We start from the raw sequence: 21,291 nt of genomic DNA, 5'->3' as shown, positions 1-21,291 counted from the left end.
AAAACAGAGATGAGGAGGAATTTCTTCAACCAGAGAGTGGGGAATGTGTGGAACTCTTTGCCGCAGAAGGCTGTGGAGGCCAGGTCATTGCGTATCTTTAAGACAGAGATAGATAGGGTCTTGATTAACAAGGGGATCAGGGGTTATGGGGAAAAGGCAGGAGAATGGGGGATGAGAAAAATATCAGCCATGATCGAATGGCGGAGCAGGCCCGACGGGGCCCAATTCTGCTCTTATGCCTCATAGACAGTAGGAGCTTTAACTGATCTGCTGTGTGATTTTTCTCTAGCCCAGCCGGGTTCGTTGAGAGTTTCAAACAAATCTCCCGCGGAGAACCCTATTCTCCTGAGCCATTTTAGCCTGAGGCGGCCATCTTGGAAGGTCAAGGCAGCAGTGGGTGTTGCCAGGGTGAGAACAGGCTCACAGACGGGGGCGTAGGACGTGTCGGGCAACCGTTAGCCACTCGGTAATCACGGGATTCTATTGCAGCAGGGGGTGGATTCCACTGAGTTGACGTCTACGGGCCTGGCTTAGCCTACACAGAGAGAGCAGGCTTTTGTAATCACAGCTGGGCCTCAGCACTGCTGTTTACACAGACTCCACAGAAAAGACTGCGCCGCACGCCAGCCAGTAAAGTGCTGCTGTTGGCGCCTTATTCCACCACCCCCCCCCCACAACAGCCCCCTTCTCTGGTGTGAGTAGGCCTCGCTGTTGGGTGTAAACCAACTGCCGGCAGTGGAAAGGTTGGCGTCCCGTCCACGAGCCGCGTGTAAACAGGACAGGCGTCCCTCACTCAAGAGGGGCGGAGATCGATTCGAGGGTATTCAAGACGATGAAAGGTAATGGATAGAGTAGACAGGGAGCGGATGCCTCCTCTGAGGGGCCACTGACCAGAAGTGGCGCCACAGTGTGGCAACTAGGGGACCGTAACTTCATTGCAGTGTTAATGTAAGCCCACTTGTGGACTAATAAATAAACTTTACTTCTTGTGGGTCATTCCCAGGGGAGAGGTCATAGTCTTGAGATAAGGGGGAGCAAATTTAACACAGAGTTGAGGAGAAACTGCTTCTCCCAAATGAATCTGTGGACGTTGGGACAGTGAGTAGATTTGAGGAGGAGTTAGACAGATTTTTAACGGGTTGAAGGGATACGGGGAGAAGGCAGGAAAATGGGGATGAGGAGTGTATCAGCCATAAGAACATAAGAAATAGGAGCAGGAGTAGGCCATCCAGCCCTTCGAGCCTGCCCCGCCATTCAATAAGATCATGGCTGATCTGTTGTGGCTCAGTTCCACATTCCCGCCCTCTCCCCATAACCCTTAATCCCCTCTCTTATCAAAAACCCATCAACCCGCGTCTTAAAAATATTTAGCGAGGCAGCCTCCACCACTTCAACGGGCAGAGAATTCCAGAGATTCACCACCCTTTGAGTGAAGAAGTTCCTCCTCAACTCCGTTCTAAACCGCCCCCCCTTTATCTTGAGGCTGTGCCCCCTAGTCCTACTATCCTTTCTGAGCGGGAAGAGTCTCTCCACCTCTATCCTATCCATCCCATTCATCATCTTATACGTCTCAATGAGATCTCCCCTCATTCTTCTAAACTCTAACGAGTACAAGCCTAGTTTATTCAGCCTCTCCTCATAGCTCAACCCCCTCAACTCCGGTATCAGCCTAGTAAACCTCCTCTGCACTCCCTCCAAGGCCAAAATATCTTTGCGCAGGTGCGGCGCCCAAAACTGCACACAGTACTCCAGCTGCGGCCTCACCAATGCCCTATACAGCTGCAGCAAGACCTCCCTACTTTTATATTCAATCCCCCTCGCTATGAAGGCCAGCATCCCATTTGCCTTCCTGACCACCTGCTGCACCTGCAAGCTGGGTTTTTGCGACTCATGCACAAGGACCCCGAGGTCCCTCTGCACCGTCGCCTGCTGCAGTTTTTCTCCCTGTAAGTAATAGTCCTTCCTACCATTCTTCCTACCAAAGTGGACCACCTCACACTTGCCAACATTAAATTCCATTTGCCATTTCCTGGCCCATTCGCCCAGCCTATCTAGATCCTTCTGCAGACTCTCCACACCCTCCGCGCAATTTGCCGTTCCCCCAATCTTGGTGTCATCAGCAAATTTCGACACCCTACACTCGGTTCCCTCCTCCAGATCATCTATATAAATGGTAAATAGCTGATGGCGGAGTGGACTCGATGGGCCGAATGGCCTAATTCTGTTCCTCTTTCTCATGAACTCATTTTGAGTGAGGCCATCGAATCCGTCTCATTCCTCTTTTCTCGCCCGCCCCCAATTTTCTTCACCCAATCTTTGACATCCGTGATGCTGACCACCTAGGCACTGAGTCGGGTGCTGCTCCCCCAGACCCCTTCACCTCTCATTTCGCCCCCCCCCCGCTTTCAAAAAATACTCCTTCAGTTCTTTCACACGGCTGGGGTGTTTGGCTTCCGTCGTTGGCTCGGTGTCAAGTGCTTTTTGTCCAATACAGACCTGCGCTGCGATCTGGGATGTTTATTGTGTGCTGCCGGAATGTGCTTCTGTTCAAACAAAGCTGTTTTAATTGTTGTGTGTCTCACATTGCGCCCAGGGGCCACTAGGCCGCATTCCGGCAGAACACAACAGCACAGCTAGTTGTGGAAGGAAGTGCAGGAGGAAGGCCTTCCCAATGGGACCACGCGCGGCTGGGCGAATCTTACAAGAAAGGAAGGACAAACTTGCATTGCTATAGCACCTTTCACCACCACAGCACACACCACCCCCCCCCCCCCCCCCCGTCCCCCTTGAAGGGCAGCACGGTGGCACAGTGGTCAGCACTGCTGCCTCACAGCACTAGGGGCCCGGGTTCATCTCCAAACTTGGGTCACCGTCTGCGCGGAGTTTGCACATTCTCCCCGTGTCTGCGCGGGTTTCCTCCGGGTGCTCCGGTTTCCTCCCGCCTTCCAAACGATGTTCCAGTTAGCTGGACCGGCCGTGCTAAATTGCCCCTTAGCGTTCCAAGGTGCGGAAGGTTAGCGGGGTATCTATGTGAGGTTACGGGGGTGCGGGCTGGCTAAGATGTTCGATTGGAGAGTCAGCGCAGACTTGATGGGCCCAATGGCCTCCTCCCACACTGTAGCAATTCTATGCTATGTACATCACATGACACTTCTCTAGATTACTGTAGGTGCCTTCTCACACAGAGGGTAGCGAGTGTCTGGAACGAGCTGCCAGAGGTAGTAGTAAAGGCGGGTACAATGTTGTCTTTTACAAAGCATTTCGATAGTTACAGATGGGTATGGAGGGATAGGGGCCAAATGCTGGCAATTGGGACAAGCTTAGGGGTGGCAATGGACAAGCTGGGCCAAGGGGCCTATTTCCATGCTGCAAACCTCTTTGATTCTATTTCACACGGCACCAGAACGAGGTGACTTCTTACAGACTGTGCCCAGCAGACTGTCTAAGTCTATTCCTTACTCTCATTCTATAACTTCATTCCAACTCTTTTAAACTCTCTAACCGCGCTCTAATTCTCTTTTCCCTACACCCTAGCTCTCACTGTAACACCACGTTCTGCACTCTCTGCTTTCCTTCTCTATGAACGGTGTGCTCTGTCTGTCCGGCGCGCCAGAAGTAAGACTCTTTACTGATACAAGTGAGAACAACAGCTCAGGTCAAGACGGGAAATAACACATCCAGCCTCGGCCCATGGAGTGTTTCTAAGATGCCTGGATGTTGCTGTGACCAGTGAGGTGACGGAGCGGGTGAAAGTACTGTTGGAACAGGAGGAGGAGGCCATTCAGCCCCCTTCCGAGTCTGCCCGCCCTCTCAATGAGAAACGAGATCCTCACTGATCTCAACCGCAGCTCCGTTTTGTTCCGAAATCTCACGATAAACCTTTTGCCGACCACAAAAAAAAAACGGGAATATTGAAAGCTCCCCCCACCTTACCCGCAGCCTCCCCAGTCTTGTTTGGTGAGGGGGGTGGGGGGGGGGGGGGGTTAGAATCAGACTGATTGGCCTTTGTGTGAGAAAGAGTTCGCCCGCTTTCCCTCCAAAATGGCCAGGCTGCCATTTTGTTTTGCCAGGGAGCTTCGGGCCTACCCAGTCCCCACGCCGGGTTTGCGCTGAGTGGCACGACCGCTCGGTCAGCGGGGCCGATCCAATTTGTTGGAGAGAGGTGACAGTGTTTGGTTGCAGGCAGGCTGTAATTGCGGTGTGGGGGCAGTTAAACGCCCTGGGCTAACTTCCAGAAACCACCCTAACCCCGGGGATGACAGGAAAAAAAATCCAGCGTTCCAGGCTTATTAAAACAGGGCCGCAAGCAGTTCCGGCTCGGGGATTAAACGTCACGTGGCTGCGCGCAAGAGGGCGGCTTTATTTACCCACCTTGTGGGCAGGCTTGCCCGTCCTCCTTCACCAGCCGTGGGCGTGGGACACTCTGCCTCCGTCTGACACCCTTCCGTGCGTCTCCTCACGGCGACAGAAACCTCCTGCAGAACGAAGATTGAAGTTGATTTTTATTGGCGTCACGGGTAAGATGTCTCTAACTTACCCAGAGCTCCATCCCAACACCCTTCAATTTACAAATTCTGGCTTCTCTCTACCATTAGTGAAATGACCATCCTCTCTGGAACTACAGGTCTCATTGACTACCTTTGCTTTGTTACTTTTCTGCACCTTAAAGTTTTTGACTTGATAATCTAACAATTGTTCCTTGTAAAATACCTTTTTGGATCCCTATGTTGAAGGCACTTTATAATTACAAGTTGTTTACCATTGGTGAGGCCGCAGCTGGAGTACTGTGTGCAGTTTTGGGCGCCGCACTTACGCAAGGATATTTTGGCCTTGGAGGGAGTGCAGAGGAGGTTTACTAGGCTGATACCGGAGTTGAGGGGGTTGAGCTATGAGGAGAGGCTGAATAAACTAGGCTTGTACTCGTTAGAGTTTAGAAGAATGAGGGGAGATCTCATTGAGACGTATAAGATGATGAATGGGATGGATAGGATAGAGGTGGAGAGACTCTTCTCGCTCAGAAAGGACAGTAGGACTAGGGGGCACAGCCTCAAGATAAAGGGGGGGCGGTTTAGAATGGAGTTGAGGAGGAACTTCTTCACTCAAAGGGTGGTGAATCTCTGGAATTCTCTGCCCGTTGAAGTGGTGGAGGCTGCCTCGCTAAATATTTTTAAGACGCGGGTTGATGGGTTTTTGATAAGAGAGGGGATTAAGGGTTATGGGGAGAGGGCGGGAATGTGGAACTGAGCCACGACAGATCAGCCATGATCTTATTGAATGGCGGGGCAGGCTCGAAGGGCTAGATGGCCTACTCCTGCTCCTATTTCTTATGTAAGGCTTACATTGACACTGCGATGAAGTTGCTAGGAATTTGTCCGAGACGCCACACGCTGGTGCCCATTCGGGTCCACGCACCAGACTGTGGGAGGGAACCGGAGCACCCGGAGGAAACCCACACAGACACGGGGAGGAGGTGCAAACTCCACACAGGCCCCCAAGCCGGGGAACCGAACCCGGGTCCGTGGCAAGGTGAGGCAGCAGCGCCAAGCACTGTGCCACCCAAGGGTGGCAACAGGGAAGTTTTAGCTCGCCAACCGATTACTTTGGCAGCTGTAAGCTGCCCGATTGGAAACCAGGCCCCGTTAAAAGCTGTCGAGAGCTCGGCTCTGAGCTGGTGCGGGGACTGGTGCAGGAGGAGCTGGGAGTAGGCTGCTGGAGGAGGAGGAGGAGGAGGAGGAGGAGTGAGAGATTGCTCAGTCTTGAGTCCCTTGCACCGTTCACAACACTCCCTGATTTGTCCCTAATCCACCCTGTACTTATCCCATCTCAAACCACTTGGGTTTCCCTACACTCAGGAATGTGTCCCCAGCAGATAATTGTGGTGTTTGAGGCCCCCCCCAGAGTCTCTCCTGTATCCAGCTTTGGGCAGAGAGGAGTCAGTCCTTTGACTGTGGCACTGGCAGGGTGAAATGGGACTTGGCAAACAGGGCACAAGTCTGGCAACACTTAAACAGTACACCACTTTTCCCATACACTTCGTTCTGCCGGGAGCAATTTCTCCAGCACATTTATTCTCAGGAGGGATTACAGGAACAAGAGAAGGCCATTCAGCCTTCCTTAAGCCTGTTCCTCTACTTCGCGAGATGACGATGGCTGATTGGTGACCTCACTCTACGTACCCGCCATTGCTTCATATTCCTTTGGGCAATAAAAATCTCTCAGGCCGAGGGTTAACAGCTGACCCAGCATCAACATGCCTGCTATAGCCCAAAGATGTGAGGGTTAGGTGGATTGGCCATGCTAAATTGTCCCTTAGTGTCCAAAGATGTACGGGTTAGGTGGATTGGCCATGGTAAATTGCTCCTTAGTGTCCAAAGATGTGAGGGTTAGGTGGATTGGCCATGCTAAATTGTCCCTTAGTGCCCAAAGATGTGCGGGTTAGGTGGATTGGCCATGGTAAATTGCTCCTTAGTGTCCAAAGATGTGCAGGTTAGGTGGATTGGCCATGCTAAATTGTCCCTTAGTGCCCAAAGATGTGCGGGTTAGGTGGATTAGCCATGTTAAATTGTCCCTTAGTGCCCAAAGATGTGCGGGTTAGGTGGATTGGCCATGCTAAATTGTCCCTTAGTGCCCAAAGATGTGCGGGTTAGGTGGATTGGCCATGTTAAATTGTCCCTTAGTGCCCAAAGATGTGCGGGTTAGGTGGATTGGCCATGTTAAATTGTCCCTTAGTGCCCAAAGATGTGCGGGTTAGGTGGATTGGCCATGCTAAATTGTCCCTTAGTGCCCAAAGATGTGCAAGTTAGGTGGATTGGCCATGCTAAATTGTCCCTTAGTGCCCAAAGATGTGCGGGTTAGGTGGATTGGCCGTGCTAAATTGTCCCTTAGTGCCCAAAGATGTGCGGGTTAGGTGGATTGGCCATGCTAAATTGTCCCTTAGTGCCCAAAGATGTGCGGGTTTGGTGGATTGGCCATGGTAAATTGCTCCTTAGTGTCCAAAGATGTGCAAGCTAGGTGGATTGGCCATGCTAAATTGCCCCTTAGTGCCCAAAGATGTGCAGGTTAGGTAGATTGGCCATGCTAAATTGTCCCTTAGTGCCCAAAGATGTGTGAGTTAGGGGGATTGGCCATGGTAAATTGCTCCTTAGTGTCCAAAGATGTGCAAGTTAGGTGGATTGGCCGTGCTAAATTGTCCCTTAGTGTCCAAAGATGTGCGGGTTTGGTGGATTGGCCATGGTAAATTGCTCCTTAGTGTCCAAAGATGTGCAAGTTAGGTGGATTGGCCATGCTAAATTGTCCCTTAGTGCCCAAAGATGTGCGGGTTAGGTGGATTGGCCGTGCTAAATTGTCCCTTAGTGCCCAAAGATGTGTGAGTTAGGGGGATTGGCCATGGTAAATTGTCCCTTAGTGTCCAAAGATGTGCGGGTTAGGTGGATTGGCCATGGTAAATTGCTCCTTAGTGTCCAAAGATGTGCAAGTTAGGTGGATTGGCCATGGTAAATTGCTCCTTAGTGTCCAAAGATGTGCAAGTTAGGTGGATTGGCCATGCTAAATTGTCCCTTAGTGCCCAAAGATGTGTGAGTTAGGGGGATTGGCCATGGTAAATTGTCCCTTAGTGCCCAAAGGTGTGCGGGTTAGGTAGATTGGCCATGCTAAATTGTCCCTTAGTGCCGAAAGATGTGCGGGTTTGGTGGATTGGCCATGGTAAATTGCTCCTTAGTGTCCAAAGATGTGTGAGTTAGGGGGATTGGCCATGGTAAATTGCTCCTTAGTGTCCAAAGATGTGCAGGTTAGGTGGATTGGCCATGCTAAATTGTCCCTTAGTGTCCAAAGATGTGCAGGTTAGGTGGATTGGCCGTGCTAAATTGTCCCTTAGTGTCCAAAGATGTGCAGGTTAGGTGGATTGGCCATGCTAAATTGTCCCTTAGTGTCCAAAGATGTGTAGGTTAGGTGGATTGGCCATGCTAAATTGTCCCTTAGTGTCCAAAGATGTGCAGGTTAGGTGGATTGGCCATGGTAAATTGCTCCTTAGTGTCCAAAGATGTGCAGGTTAGGTGGATTGGCCATGCTAAATTGTCCCTTAGTGCCCAAAGATGTGCTAGGTTGATTGAACATGCTAAATTGACACCAGTATCTGGGGATTAGCAGGGTTATGGGAGTAGAGCCTGGGTGGGATTGTGGTCAGTGCAGACTCGATGGGCCGACTGGCCTCCTTCTGCATTGTAGGGATTCTACGATTCAGGAGGGAGTTCCAAACTTCTAGCATCCCTTGTACGTACAAGTGTTTCCCCATTTCACTTGCACGTACAAGTGTTACTAATCCTAGACTCCTCAAAACAGAAGGAGCTTCCTCCGTATCTGCCCTGCCTGCTCTACCTAGTATCTTGAAAACTTTGATCAAATTGAAGGGACAAAGATTTACGGAATGGAGAGATGACAGTCCAGGATTTGATTATCCAGAGGCGTAGCCCTAGCCAAGATAAGGGTAAAAAACTTAAGGAAATTTGGCATGTCAGCGACAACTCTCACCAACTTTTACAGATGCACCATAGAAAGCATTCTTTCTGGTTGTATCACAGCTTGGTATGGGCTCCTGCTCTGCCCAAGACCACAAGGAACTACAAACGGTCATGAATGTGGCCCAATCCATCACACAAACCAGCCTCCCATCCATTGACTCTGTCTACACTTCCCACTGCCTCGGCAAAGCAGCCAGCATAATTAAGGACCCTACGCACCCCCCCCCGACACTCTCTCTTCCACCTTCTTCCATCGGGAAAACGATACAAAAGTCTGAGGTCCCATATCAACCGACTCAAGAACAGCTTCTTCCCTACTGCTGTAGGACTTTTGAATGGACCTATCCCTCACTATCTTTCTCTACACCCTAGCTATGTCACTACATTCTGCACTCTCTCCTTTCCTTCTCTATGAACGGTATGTTTTGTCTGTACAGCACCCAAGAAACAATACTTTTCATTGCGTGTTAACACAATAATAAACCAAATCAAATCCAACCCTGAAACAAGCAGGCGAAACCACAAGTCAACTCAGTCCGGAGGCAGTGTGGGTCAGGCCACGCCTCTGTGGGGGGGTGGGGAAGAGGTGACATACGTCATTAACTTGGCCAGATCTTCCATGGTGAAGGAGGAGGGTGATTGCTAGGGTGACGGCCATCGCTGCCAACTCTACACCCTGGCCAACATTCGCCAGTAGACCCTTCAGCAGAGGTCCAATCTGAAGATACTTATTTCCGATCCCCTCCCTTCCCGAGATCAGGAATTCTCAGAACAAATGCAGCACGCCTCAGGCCCAGCCCGGGAATCAGAGCAGGGATTTTCCGTGATCCAGACATCTCCAAACTACAGGCACTGCTGCCTCTTCCCACACTCTCTGGGCTGGGGCTGAAGGTTGGGTCTGCTCCACGTAGCTGCCCCGTCGAGTTTCCTGGCTGAGGTTCATTTGTCCTTTGACCTTCCTCTTCCTGGCCAGCCACGAGCAGTCACAGCTTGACGTAGCACTTCCCAGTTTGGTCAAACCACTGGGTTTTAAACGATGTACCGCCGCGGTCACCCGTGGCCAGACTCTGGGGTCACACACATTCGCTCCCCATCACCAAGGACTGTGACCCGGAAGTAATCCGACCCCATGACCTTCCCTCGGGGGCTCGGTTGGGAAGATGGGAGGTCTTGTCACATGACTCCCCATCTGGCACACTCCTGGACATTGGTCCAGCCTGGCAGTGTCCAGCATTCCCACGCCAATTGGAAAGCAAATGGAGGCTCTTTCAGGACTGATGGTCAATCCTTAACCACATCGCCCTCTCCAATACGTTACAACTAATACGCAAAAGTCTACAAAGGAAACTTAACAAAAGCAAAACCCGCATACTTTTTATACAGGGTGGCACGGTGGTTAGCACTGCAACCCCAGGGACCCGGGTTCGATTCCCGGCTTGGGTCACTGTCTGTGCGGAGTCTGCACATTCTCCCCGTGTCTGTGCGGTCCGGTTTCCTCCCACAGTCCGAAAGACGTGCTGGTTAGGGTGCATCGGCCGTGCTAAATTCTCCCTCAGTGTTACCCGAACAGGCGCCGGAGTGTGGAGACTCGGGGAATTTCACAGTAACTTCATTGCAGTGTTAACGTGAGCCTACTTGTTACCAATGAATAAGCTGTAACTTTTACCACAATGACCTGTTTCATGTTCTAACAATAAGCTAATTACCTAAACTAATTAACTTTGATATTTGTAATTTGCTTGAAGCAATTGATTAATTTCGAGGAATTCCGGTGAGATTGCTAACTCTAATTCTCTGTTCCCCGGGGAGCGTACGCAGGGCTGGGAAGTATCAACTCCTCCACGTGCGTGTGGGGCTGTGTCTAAGGTAACAGTAAAAAAAATCACAGGATGTAGAACCACAGAACAGAAACAGGCCATTTGGCCCTTCTTGGCTGTACTGGACCATTTTTCTGCTAGCCCCACTGACCTGTACCTGCACCATATCCCTCCACACCCCTCCCATCCATGGACCTGTCCAAGTTTTTCTTAAATGTTAAAAGTGAGCCTGCGTTTACCATTTCATCCGGCAGCTCGTTCCACACTCTCTGGGTGAGGAAGCCCTCCCCTAATATTCCCTTTAAACTTTTCCCCCTTAACCCATGTCCTTTAGTTTTTTTTCTCCCCTAGCCTCAGTGGAAGAAGTCTGTTTGCATTCACTCTATCTACACCCATCATAATTTGATACACCTCTATCAAATCTCCCCTCGTTCTTCTCCAGGGAATAAAGTCCTAACCTATTCAACCTTCCTCTGCAACTCAGCTTCTCAACGTCCTTGTAAAACCTTCTCTGCACTCCTTCAACCTTACGAATATCTTTCCTGTAATTAGGTGACCAAAGTTGCACACAGTATCTTCGAACAGTCCACACAAACACTCCTACACTGACAGCAGCTCATGTTGCTTGTCTGGGGACTGGGAATTATAACCAGAGGAGCTTCGATGTGGCGTAATACAATTTCCTCTCATCACCATCAGTGACTAACTCCACATGAGTCATGAAGGGAGAAGTGTGTAACATCTCGCTCACTGGCTGGACCTGGGAGAGGCGAGAGAGTCTGAGGGGAGTGGGGAACCAACCGAGAGTATTTCCTCTCTCTCTCTCTCTCTCCCCTCGGGATGGTTTCTGGATTGATAAGCTAGAGTCTTCAAAGGTTTGAGAAACTGGATGTAGTTTCAAAACAAAAAGGCAAATCTGGAAACAAAACGGGAATAAGTCACTGTGACCGTGAAGCTATTGGATTGCCATAAAAATAAACAGGTTCACCAATGTCCTTTGGGGAAGGAAGGCCATTGGCCTAACTTGGCCAGGCCTCAGGGTGACTACCGGCCTAACCTGGTCAAGCCTCAGGGTGACTACCGGCCTAATCTGGTCAGGCCTAGGGGAGACTACCGGCCTAATCTGGTCAGGCCTAGGGGAGACTACCTGCCTAACCTGGTCAGGCCTAGGGGAGACTACCTGCCTAACCTGGTCAGGCCTAGGGGAGACTACCTGCCTAACCTGGTCAGGCTGAGGGATGACTACTGGCCTAACCTGGTCAAGCCTAGGGATGACTACTGGCCTAACCTGGTCAAGCCTAGGGATAACTACTGGCCTAACCTGGTCAAGCCTAGGGGAGACTACCTGCCTAACCTGGTCAGGCTGAGGGATGACTACCGGCCTAACCTGGTCAGGCTGAGGGATGACTACCGGCCTAACCTGGTCACGCTGAGGGATGACTACCGGCTTAACCTGGTCAGGCTGAGGGATAACTACCGGCCTAACCTGGTCAGGTCTAGTCGTGACTACCAGCCTAACCTAGCCAGGCCTACGGGTGACTACCGGCCTAACTTGGTCAGGCGTAAAGGGTGACTACTGGCCTGATTTGGTCAGGCCTACGGGTGACTATCGGCCTAACCTGGTCAGGCCTCGGGGCGACTCCAGACCCACTCTGGTGTGGTTGACCCTTGGCCCAGTTCTCTCAGACTGAAGGCAGCTCCAGTGGGAAGCGACTCACCAACACCTTCAGTGAGGGGCGAGCACTGAACCCAGGCCCCGGCAGAGACAGCTCCACCCGGGAGTGAGTAAGCACGCCGGCTGGGAGTTAAAACAATGGCGATGCCTCGCAGGGATGGTGGGGCAGGTCAGTACACGCCGGCTGAGACACTGAGGTAGGGCTTTTGCTGTGAGGAAGGTCTGAGTGTGCGACGCTGCTCGTGTAAGCGTACAATCATTTCGAAGAAACCTCAGGGTGTGTAAAGCTTAGCCATCCAGTAATCATAGAATCCCTACAGTGCAGAAGGAGGCCATTTGGCCCATCGAGCCTGCACCGATCACACTCCCACCCAGGCGCTATTCCCGTAACCCCACTTATTTACCCTACTAATCCCACTGACACTAAGGGGCAATTTTAGCATGGCCAATCCACCTAACCCGCACATCTTTGGACCGTGGGAGGAAACAGGAGCACCCGGAGGAAACCCACGCAGACACGGGGAGAATGTGCAAACTCCACACAGACAGTGACCCAAGCCGGGAATCGAACCCGGGTCCCCGGCGCTGTGAGTCAGCAGTGCCAACCACTCACTGGGGTGAGGACACTGGGATTCGAACCCTGGTCCTCATGCTGCAAAGCATACCCTGTATCACTGAGATATTCCAACACCCCAGAGGCCATTCAGCCCCTCTGGGGGCCCTGCCATTCAATGAGAATATGGCTAATCTTTACTTTAACTCCACTCATCCACCTTAGTCTCCCATCCTCTGAAGCCCTGACCAAACAAAAATCCGTCAATCTCCATTCGGAATCAATCTAGTGACTGCGTTCTCTCAAAGGCAAGCATATCCCTTAAGTGTGGATTCCAATCTTTTTGTTTTATTCTTTCATGGGATGTCTGGTGAGGCCACCATTTGTTGCCCACTCCTAACTTCCTCTGAACTGGCCATTTAGAGAGTTACGGGTCAACCACGTCGCTGTGGCTCACTTGTAGACCAGACCAGGGTAAGGACAGCAGATTTCCCTCCCTCAGAGACATCAGTGAACCTGATAGGCCTTCACGACAATCGACGATAGCCTCACGGTCACCGTGAGTGAGGCGTGCTTCATATTCCAAACATTCTGAAGGGTGCGCTGGCCTTGGAAAGGGTCCAGAGGAGGTTCGCAAGGATGATCCCAAGAATGAAGAGCTTGTCAGATGAGGAATGGTTGAGGACTCTGGGTCTGTACTCATTGGAGTTTAGAAGGACGAGGGGGGGATTTTATTGAAACTTACAGGATACTGCGAGACCTGGATAGAGTGGATGTGGGGAGGATGTTTCCACTAGTCGGAAAAACTAGAAGCAGAGGGCCCAACCTCAGGCTAAAGGGACGATCCTTTAAAACAGAGATGAGGAGGAATTTCTTCAGCCAGAGAGTGGTGAATGTGTGGAACTCTTTGCCGCAGAAGGCTGTGGAGGCCAGGTCATTGAGAGTCTTTAAGACAGAGATAGATAGGTTCTTGATTAATAAGGGGATCAGGGGTTATGGGGAAAAGGCAGGAGAATGGGGATGGGAAAAATATCAGCCAGGATTGAATGGGGGAGCAGACTCGATGGGCCGAGTGGCCTAATTCTGCTCCAATGTCTTACTGTCTTAAATGTATTTGTTCAATTTCAATGTCATTAGTTGCTGTAGTGAGATTTGAACTTGGGAACCCAGAACGTTGACCGGGATTATTAGTTGCTGTGCCACCATCTCCTTGAGATACCGTACACAGTATTCCAGGTGTGTGATCCACGATCCTGGTTTTATGTGCCGGGAGTAAGTTGGAAAAGTTAACCTCACACATCCTTGGTTGTCTGACTGGGGGAAGCGAGAGATGCTTTGGTGAACCAGTTGTATTTTAAATAACAATCTCTTCTGGCTATCACACTGTTCCTGGTGCCAGGCTGAGATACTTTAAGTCACGGGTAGATAGATTTCTGATCAATAAGGGGATTAAGGGTTATGGGGAGAAAGCGGGAAAGTGGAACTGATCCACTATCAGATCGGCCATGATCTTATTGAATGGCGGGGCAGGCTCGAAGGGCTAGATGGCCTACTCCTGCTCCTATTTCTTATGTTCTTATGAGTTGAATTTAGCCGCCTTGTGGGAACAGTGGTTGGCACTGCTGCCTCACAGCGCCGGGGGAGCCGGGTTCGATTCCCGGCTTGGATCAAAGTCTGCGCGGAGTCCGCTCCTTCTCCTGTCTGGGTTTAAGACGTAAAAGACAGTTGCCTTTAGTTAGATAATCAGCAATTATGAAACCAGTGAAGGGTATAATGGTTTACCTGGATATAGAAGTCAGAGGAAGGGGAGGATTTGGATCTGACATGTACGTATTGTGGGTCCACGGCCTCCTGGCAATTCTGTTCGAGGATATTGTCCGCAGAATGGAACCTTCCGGAACTCCTGGCCTCCGAGATCTTCCTCTGCTCCCTCCACGAAGCCTGGTACTCGGCGAAAGTGCCCAGCCGCTCCGGCTCCGCTCTGGGCCCACCGGGGTCCTGTTCGTCCGGGCGGCCAGCGGGAGGCGGCCGCTGAGGGTGCCTGCTCGGTTGGGCCGCAGCCCCCCTCGGGGGCCAGCTCCCGCCGGGGTCGGTCGCCCCCCTGGCGCTCTCGCAGCCCAGCGAGCAGGCCCGGGCTCGGCCCTCGGTCTCGGACGGGCGCTCCTCGGGGTCGGTGCTGCGGCTCTTGGCGGGTCGCCTCCGCTGGGCCTCCCCGGGCCGGCGCCCGGGGGCCGGGGGCCTGCCGTAGGCCGGGGTGGGGCGGCCCGCCTTGCCGCCCGCCTCGAAGAAGTGCCGGCGGTCGGCGAAGGAGCTGGGGGGGGCGGCGGCGTCTGGCTGAGGGGCGGGGAGGTCGTCGGGCGCGCCCACCTGGTTCATCTTCTCCGGCTCCGAGTAGGAGCGCAGCTTCTGCTCGGGGGTCAGCCTCCTCCTGCCGCCCACGCGGGCCAGGTGGGGGTGGTGGTGGTGGGGGGGGGGCGCCCTGGGCTGGTCGGGCAACGCGGCGGGGGAGGCCAGGGTCACGGCCGGCGCGGGGTAGGCCGGGGCGCGGCGGTCCGGCAGCGGGGCCTGGCGGGGGACCACCGCAGGCCCCAGGTCTCGCCGCTTGAAGGAGGTGGCCCTGAGGACCCGGGCCTGGGCCTCCTTCAGGTCGTCCTTGTAGGAGGCGGAGGAGGAGGGGCCGCCGTCGGGAGAGGAGGCAGAGTCGGGCGGGGGGTCCTCCGGCTCGTTGCCGACGGCGACTGCCTCCGGCTCGCCCGCCAGGGCGGCCGCGCTTTTGCTCTTCTGGAGCTGGGCCCGCTTCATCTGGACCTCGTGGCGCAGGGCGGTGGCGAAACGGTCACTGCGCCGCTGCTGCTTCCCCGGTGGATTAATGTCGGGCCCCGAAGCCTCGGCCCAGGGGGCCCGCAGGTGCCGGCTTTCCTGGGCCAGGGAATGAAGCATGGGCGTGCTGTCGGGAGAGATCACCCCGGCTCCCAGCTCCAGCCAGCAGGGATCCGCGGGCTGGTAGGGGCCTCCCTCGGAGTGAGCGGGCAGCAGGTAGGGCCGGGGGGGTCCCTGGTCGGGCCCGCAGAGCGCGCCGGCGCTCGTGCCGCCTCGCTCTCCCTCGCTGAGCCGCTGCGTCCCGGCGGCCCTCGCCCTGCCCCCCGCTTCCAGCCTGCTGTTGTCTGGGGGAGAGGGTTGGTATCTGGGAGGCCTCGGGGACGGGCTCGGGGACGCCACGTTGTTGCTGGGGGCCGGGGGGCCCTTGTGACCGTCCCAGCATTCCACCTTGACCCAGGAGGGGCGGGCGGCCAGGTGGGGGGACGGCCTGCTGGTGACGCAGTAGTAACGGCTCTGGCCGCTGGCGTCCGGGCTCGGTGGCTGCTCGGGCCTTGGGGGTAGGCCGAGGGCTGGTTTCCCTGGCCTGGTTTGGGCCTGGTCGTAGTGGCGAGGGCCCTCGGCCGTCAGGTCCTGGGGGCCGTGATAAATCGTCGCCTGGGCCCTGCCCCCGTGGTACAGGGCGCTCTCGTCGCTGTACTGCCGCGTGTGAGAGGAAGAGGAGGAGAATGAAGGCTGGGGGAGGCAGACATCGGTGCTGGACAGGGAATACTGCAGCCTGCTCGCGCTCGGCTGCCCGCAGGCCTCCAGCGAGGCCGGGGGGGATACGTCTCTGGGGCAAGGGGGGCTGGGCTGCCTCAGCCTCCGGCCCTCAGCCTCCAGCCTCTGCTCGGCCTCAGGGTCCCGGCTCCCCTGGAGGTGAGGCTTGACCGGGGCCTGGTGGCGAGAGGGCCCCTCGCCGTCGCCCAGGCCGCCCGCCTGCGCCATCTCGTGCACCTTGGTGGCGGCGAAGCTGTCGCTGCGGACGGGAGGGGGCGGGGGAGGGGAGGCCCTCCGGGGGACGCAGCCGTCCGCGGTCACCCTCTTGTCCGGCACGTGCCACACCGGCCCGAAGCTCGCCCGCCCCGAGCCGTGGTGCCTGGCGGCCAGCGGCTCCTCCGGCCGCGGGCCTGCTCCATCCTCGCCGGCCTGGTTGTCCTCCAGGCCGTTCTGCTCGGCCGCCACAGGGGCCTGCCGTCCGTTGGCGGGCCTGGCCGCCTCCCAGGGGGGCACCCTGCCCGGCGTGTGCTCGGTGGAGGAGGACAGGGTGTAGTCGGGCGTGCTGGAGCTGGTGGAGAAGGAGCTGTAGGCCGAGTCCCGCTTGTTGTTGTGCTGAGCGACGTGGTCCGTGCTGTTACCGGACTGGGCCGGGGACAGCCTGCCGTGCGGGTAGGCGGGGGGGGGCTGGTCCAGGCTGTCCACGCTGCCCAGCGAGCTGAAGTGGTCTGAGGTGCGATGCAGGCTGCCCTGGTTCCACGCGTTGGAGAGGTCGCTGGATGAGGACCTGCGGAGGAAACAAAAAACGGAAACGGGGATTGAGCCGCAGGCACTGGTATAGAACGGGCAAATCGTCAGCCTGCACGGGAGGCCATTCGCTCCATCGGAGCCCTGCTAGCTCTTTGAAAGAGCTGTCCACTCCCCTATATATTCCCAAACTCCCACCCATGACTCATTTTAAATATACATCTTATTGGACGGGGGGCAAGTTTGACTGGGCGGACATGGGGGGGGGGGGGGCAGTTTGACTGGGCGGGGGGGGGGGGGTCCAGTTTGAGTGGGCGGACGGGGGGGGTGCAGTTTGAGTGGGCGGACAGGGGGGCAGTTTGAGTGGGCGGCCGGGGGGGGCAGTTTGAGTGGGCGGACGGGGGGGCAGTTTGACTGGGCGGACAGGGGGGCAGTTTGACTGGGCGGACTTGGGGGGGAGCAGTTTGACTGGGCGGACGGGGGGGGCAGTTTGAGTGGGCGGACGGGGGGGGGCAGTTTGAGTGGGCGGACTGGGGGGGGGCAGTTTGAGTGGGCGGACGGGGGGGGCAGTTTGAGTGGGCGGATGGGGGGGGGCAGTTTGACTGGGCGGATCGGTGGGGGCAGTTTGAGTGGGCGGACGGGGGGGTCAGTTTGAGTGGGCGGATGGGGGGGTGCAGTTTGAGTGGGCGGACGGGGGGGTCAGTTTGAGTGGGCGGATCGGGGGGGGCAGTTTGAGTGGGCGGATCGGGGGGGGGCAGTTTGAGTGGGCGGATCGGGGGGGGTGCAGTTTGAGTGGGCGGACGGGGGGGGCAGTTTGAGTGGGCGGATCGTGGGGGGGCAGTTTGAGTGGGCGGATCGGGGGGGGGCAGTTTGAGTGGGCGGATCGGGGGGGGGCAGTTTGAGTGGGCGGATCGGGGGGGGTCCAGTTTGAGTGGGCGGATGGGGGGGGCAGTTTGAGTGGGCGGATGAGGGGGGGCAGTTTGAGTGGGCGGATCGGGGGGGGCAGTTTGAGTGGGCGGATGGGGGGGCAGTTTGAGTGGGCGGATCGGGGGGGCAGTTTGAGTGGGCGGATGGGGGGGCAGTTTGAGTGGGCGGATGGGGGGGCAGTTTGAGTGGGCGGATGAGGGGGGCAGTTTGAGTGGGCGGATGAGGGGGGCAGTTTGAGTGGGCGGACGGGGGGGGGGCAGTTTGAGTGGGCGGATGGGGGTGGGTCCAGTTTGAGTGGGCGGATGGGGGTGGGTCCAGTTTGAGTGGGCGGATGGGGGTGGGTCCAGTTTGAGTGGGCGGATGGGGGGGCAGTTTGAGTGGGCGGATCGGGGGGGCAGTTTGAGTGGGCGGATCGGGGGGGGGCAGTTTGAGTGGGCGGATGGGGGTGGGTCAGTTTGAGTGGGCGGATGGGGGTGGGTCCAGTTTGAGTGGGCGGATGGGGGTGGGTCCAGTTTGAGTGGGCGGACGGGGGGGGGGCAGTTTGAGTGGGCGGATGGGGGGGGCAGTTTGAGTGGGTGGATGGGGGGGCAGTTTGAGTGGGCGGATCGGGGGGGCAGTTTGAGTGGGCGGACGGGGGGGGCAGTTTGAGTGGGCGGACGGGGGGGGGGCAGTTTGAGTGGGCGGACGGGGGGGGGGGCAGTTTGAGTGGGCGGACGGGGGGAGCAGTTTGAGTGGGCGGATCGGGGGGGCAGTTTGAGTGGGCGGACGGGGGGGGCAGTTTGAGTGGGCGGATCGGGGGGGGCAGTTGAGTGGGCGGATCGGGGGGGCAGTTTGAGTGGGCGGATGGGGGGGGCAGTTTGAGTGGGCGGACGGGGGGGGCAGTTTGAGTGGGCGGATGGGGGGAGCAGTTTGAGTGGGCGGATCGGGGGGGGGCAGTTTGAGTGGGCGGACGGGGGGGGCAGTTTGAGTGGGCGGACGGGGGGGGCAGTTTGAGTGGGCGGATGGGGGGGCAGTTTGAGTGGGCGGATGAGGGGGGGCAGTTTGAGTGGGCGGATCGGGGGGGGCAGTTTGAGTGGGCGGATGGGGGGGGCAGTTTGAGTGGGCGGATCGGGGGGGGCAGTTTGAGTGGGCGGATGGGGGGGGCAGTTTGAGTGGGCGGATGAGGGGGGGGCAGTTGAGTGGGCGGATGAGGGGGGGCAGTTTGAGTGGGCGGACGGGGGGGGGGCAGTTTGAGTGGGCGGACGGGGGGGGCAGTTTGAGTGGGCGGATCGGGGGGGGCAGTTTGAGTGGGCGGACGGGGGGGGGGCAGTTTGAGTGGGCGGATGGGGGTGGGTCCAGTTTGAGTGGGCGGATGGGGGTGGGTCCAGTTTGAGTGGGCGGATGGGGGTGGGTCCAGTTTGAGTGGGCGGACGGGGGGGGGGCAGTTTGAGTGGGCGGACGGGGGGGCAGTTTGAGTGGGCGGATCGGGGGGGCAGTTTGAGTGGGCGGATCGGGGGGGGGCAGTTTGAGTGGGCGGATGGGGGTGGGTCCAGTTTGAGTGGGCGGATGGGGGTGGGTCCAGTTTGAGTGGGCGGATGGGGGTGGGTCCAGTTTGAGTGGGCGGACGGGGGGGGGGCAGTTTGAGTGGGCGGATGGGGGGGCAGTTTGAGTGGGTGGATGGGGGGGGCAGTTTGAGTGGGCGGATCGGGGGGGGCAGTTTGAGTGGGCGGACGGGGGGGGCAGTTTGAGTGGGCGGACGGGGGGGGGGCAGTTTGAGTGGGCGGACGGGGGGGGGGCAGTTTGAGTGGGCGGACGGGGGGGAGCAGTTTGAGTGGGCGGATCGGGGGGGGGCAGTTTGAGTGGGCGGACGGGGGGGGGGCAGTTTGAGTGGGCGGATCGGGGGGGGGCAGTTTGAGTGGGTGGATGGGGGGGGCAGTTTGAGTGGGCGGATCGGGGGGGGCAGTTTGAGTGGGCGGACGGGGGGGGCAGTTTGAGTGGGCGGATGGGGGGAGCAGTTTGAGTGGGCGGATCGGGGGGGGGCAGTTTGAGTGGGCGGACGGGGGGGGGCAGTTTGAGTGGGCGGACGGGGGGGGCAGTTTGAGTGGGCGGATCGGGGGGGGCAGTTTGAGTGGGCGGATCGGGGGGGGCAGTTTGAGTGGGCGGATGGGGGGAGCAGTTTGAGTGGGCGGATCGGGGGGGGGCAGTTTGAGTGGGCGGACGGGGGGGGCAGTTTGAGTGGGCGGATGGGGGGAGCAGTTTGAGTGGGCGGATCGGGGGGGGGCAGTTTGAGTGGGCGGACGGGGGGGGGCAGTTTGAGTGGGCGGACGGGGGGGGGCAGTTTGAGTGGGCGGACGGGGGGGGGCAGTTTGAGTGGGCGGATGGGGGTGGGTCCAGTTTGAGTGGGCGGACGGGGGGGTCAGTTTGAGTGGGCGGACGGGGGGGAGCAGTTTGAGTGGGCGGATCGGGGGGGGGCAGTTTGAGTGGGCGGACGGGGGGGGGCAGTTTGAGTGGGCGGATGGGGGTGGGTCCAGTTTGAGTGGGCGGACGGGGGGGTCAGTTTGAGTGGGCGGACGGGGGGAGCAGTTTGAGTGGGCGGATCGGGGGGGGGCAGTTTGAGTGGGCGGACGGGGGGTGCAGTTTGAGTGGGCGGATCGGGGGGGGGCAGTTTGAGTGGGCGGATCGGGGGGGGGCAGTTTGAGTGGGCGGATGGGGGGGCAGTTTGAGTGGGCGAGGCTATTGGAAATCCTGTGATGGAGAGTCTCGGGCTACCTTCGAGCAGGGTTGATAACACTTGAGGGAGGTCGCAGGGAGAAGGCGACACACTCTGAATGAGTACGAGTCTGAATGATTCACCCCCAGACAGTGGGGGGGAGAAACACCAGCAACGCTTTCTCAACAGACAAAGAGTTACTGACTGTAAACCGATGGATCATCGGTTCTGATTTATCGTTATTACCCAACTGTTTCTCTCAACCCCCTCCTTTAATCATCTGGATCTCTCCTAAATACTTAAAAATAATCAGCAACCACATCAAATAAAAACTCCCACGCAGCAAAAGGCAGTCTTATTCTTTCCCTGTCGTGAACAACAGATTCACCCCATCGCGCGTTCGGTCTGGGTAAAGAAATCCAGTCAGTCCCATTCCTCCGGCTCTACCCCGCTATCTTTGCGAGTTTATTGCCCTCCAGCTGGGAAGGGAAACAGGAAAGAACGGAGCAAAAAACCTCAGGCCAGTCAAACTTGGCCAAAACCAGAAAGCATGCTGGGAGGCTTGGCCAAATTTGGAAGGATATTCTTGCTGTTTTGGACCTGCTGAGGAGGGACCGTGGCCGTGAGATGTTTTGCACCAATGGGGGGGACAGAAAGTAAAGTTTAGTTATTCGTCACAAGCAGGCTTGCATTAACGCCGCAATGAAGTGACCGTGAAAAACCCCCGAGTGGCCACGCTCCAGCGCCTGTTCGGGTACACTGAGGGAGAACTTAGCACGGCCTAACCAGCGCAG

At 56.6% G+C, this 21,291-nt stretch overlaps 1 protein-coding gene across 1 annotated transcript in view; it reads right to left on the bottom strand.

Annotated features, from left to right (window-relative positions):
* The window catches only part of shroom2a (shroom family member 2a), a 214,150-nt gene that overhangs the window by 50,786 nt on the left and 142,073 nt on the right, over positions 1-21,291 (bottom strand). The window contains exons 4-5 of the mRNA XM_080204271.1: positions 14,344-16,921; positions 4,372-4,475 (exon numbers count right to left, since the gene is read on the bottom strand). Coding sequence (XP_080060397.1) covers positions 4,372-4,475; positions 14,344-16,921 — 2,682 coding nt within the window. The remainder of the gene's footprint in view (positions 1-4,371; positions 4,476-14,343; positions 16,922-21,291) is intronic.

This window comes from Carcharhinus amblyrhynchos, chromosome 15 (genome assembly GCF_965287045.1).
Source record: "Carcharhinus amblyrhynchos chromosome 15, sCarAmb.v2.hapA, whole genome shotgun sequence".
Taxonomy (NCBI): domain Eukaryota; kingdom Metazoa; phylum Chordata; class Chondrichthyes; order Carcharhiniformes; family Carcharhinidae; genus Carcharhinus; species Carcharhinus amblyrhynchos.
Note: the sequence above shows the minus strand (reverse complement) of the source record. Positions and strands in the feature narration are given on the sequence as shown.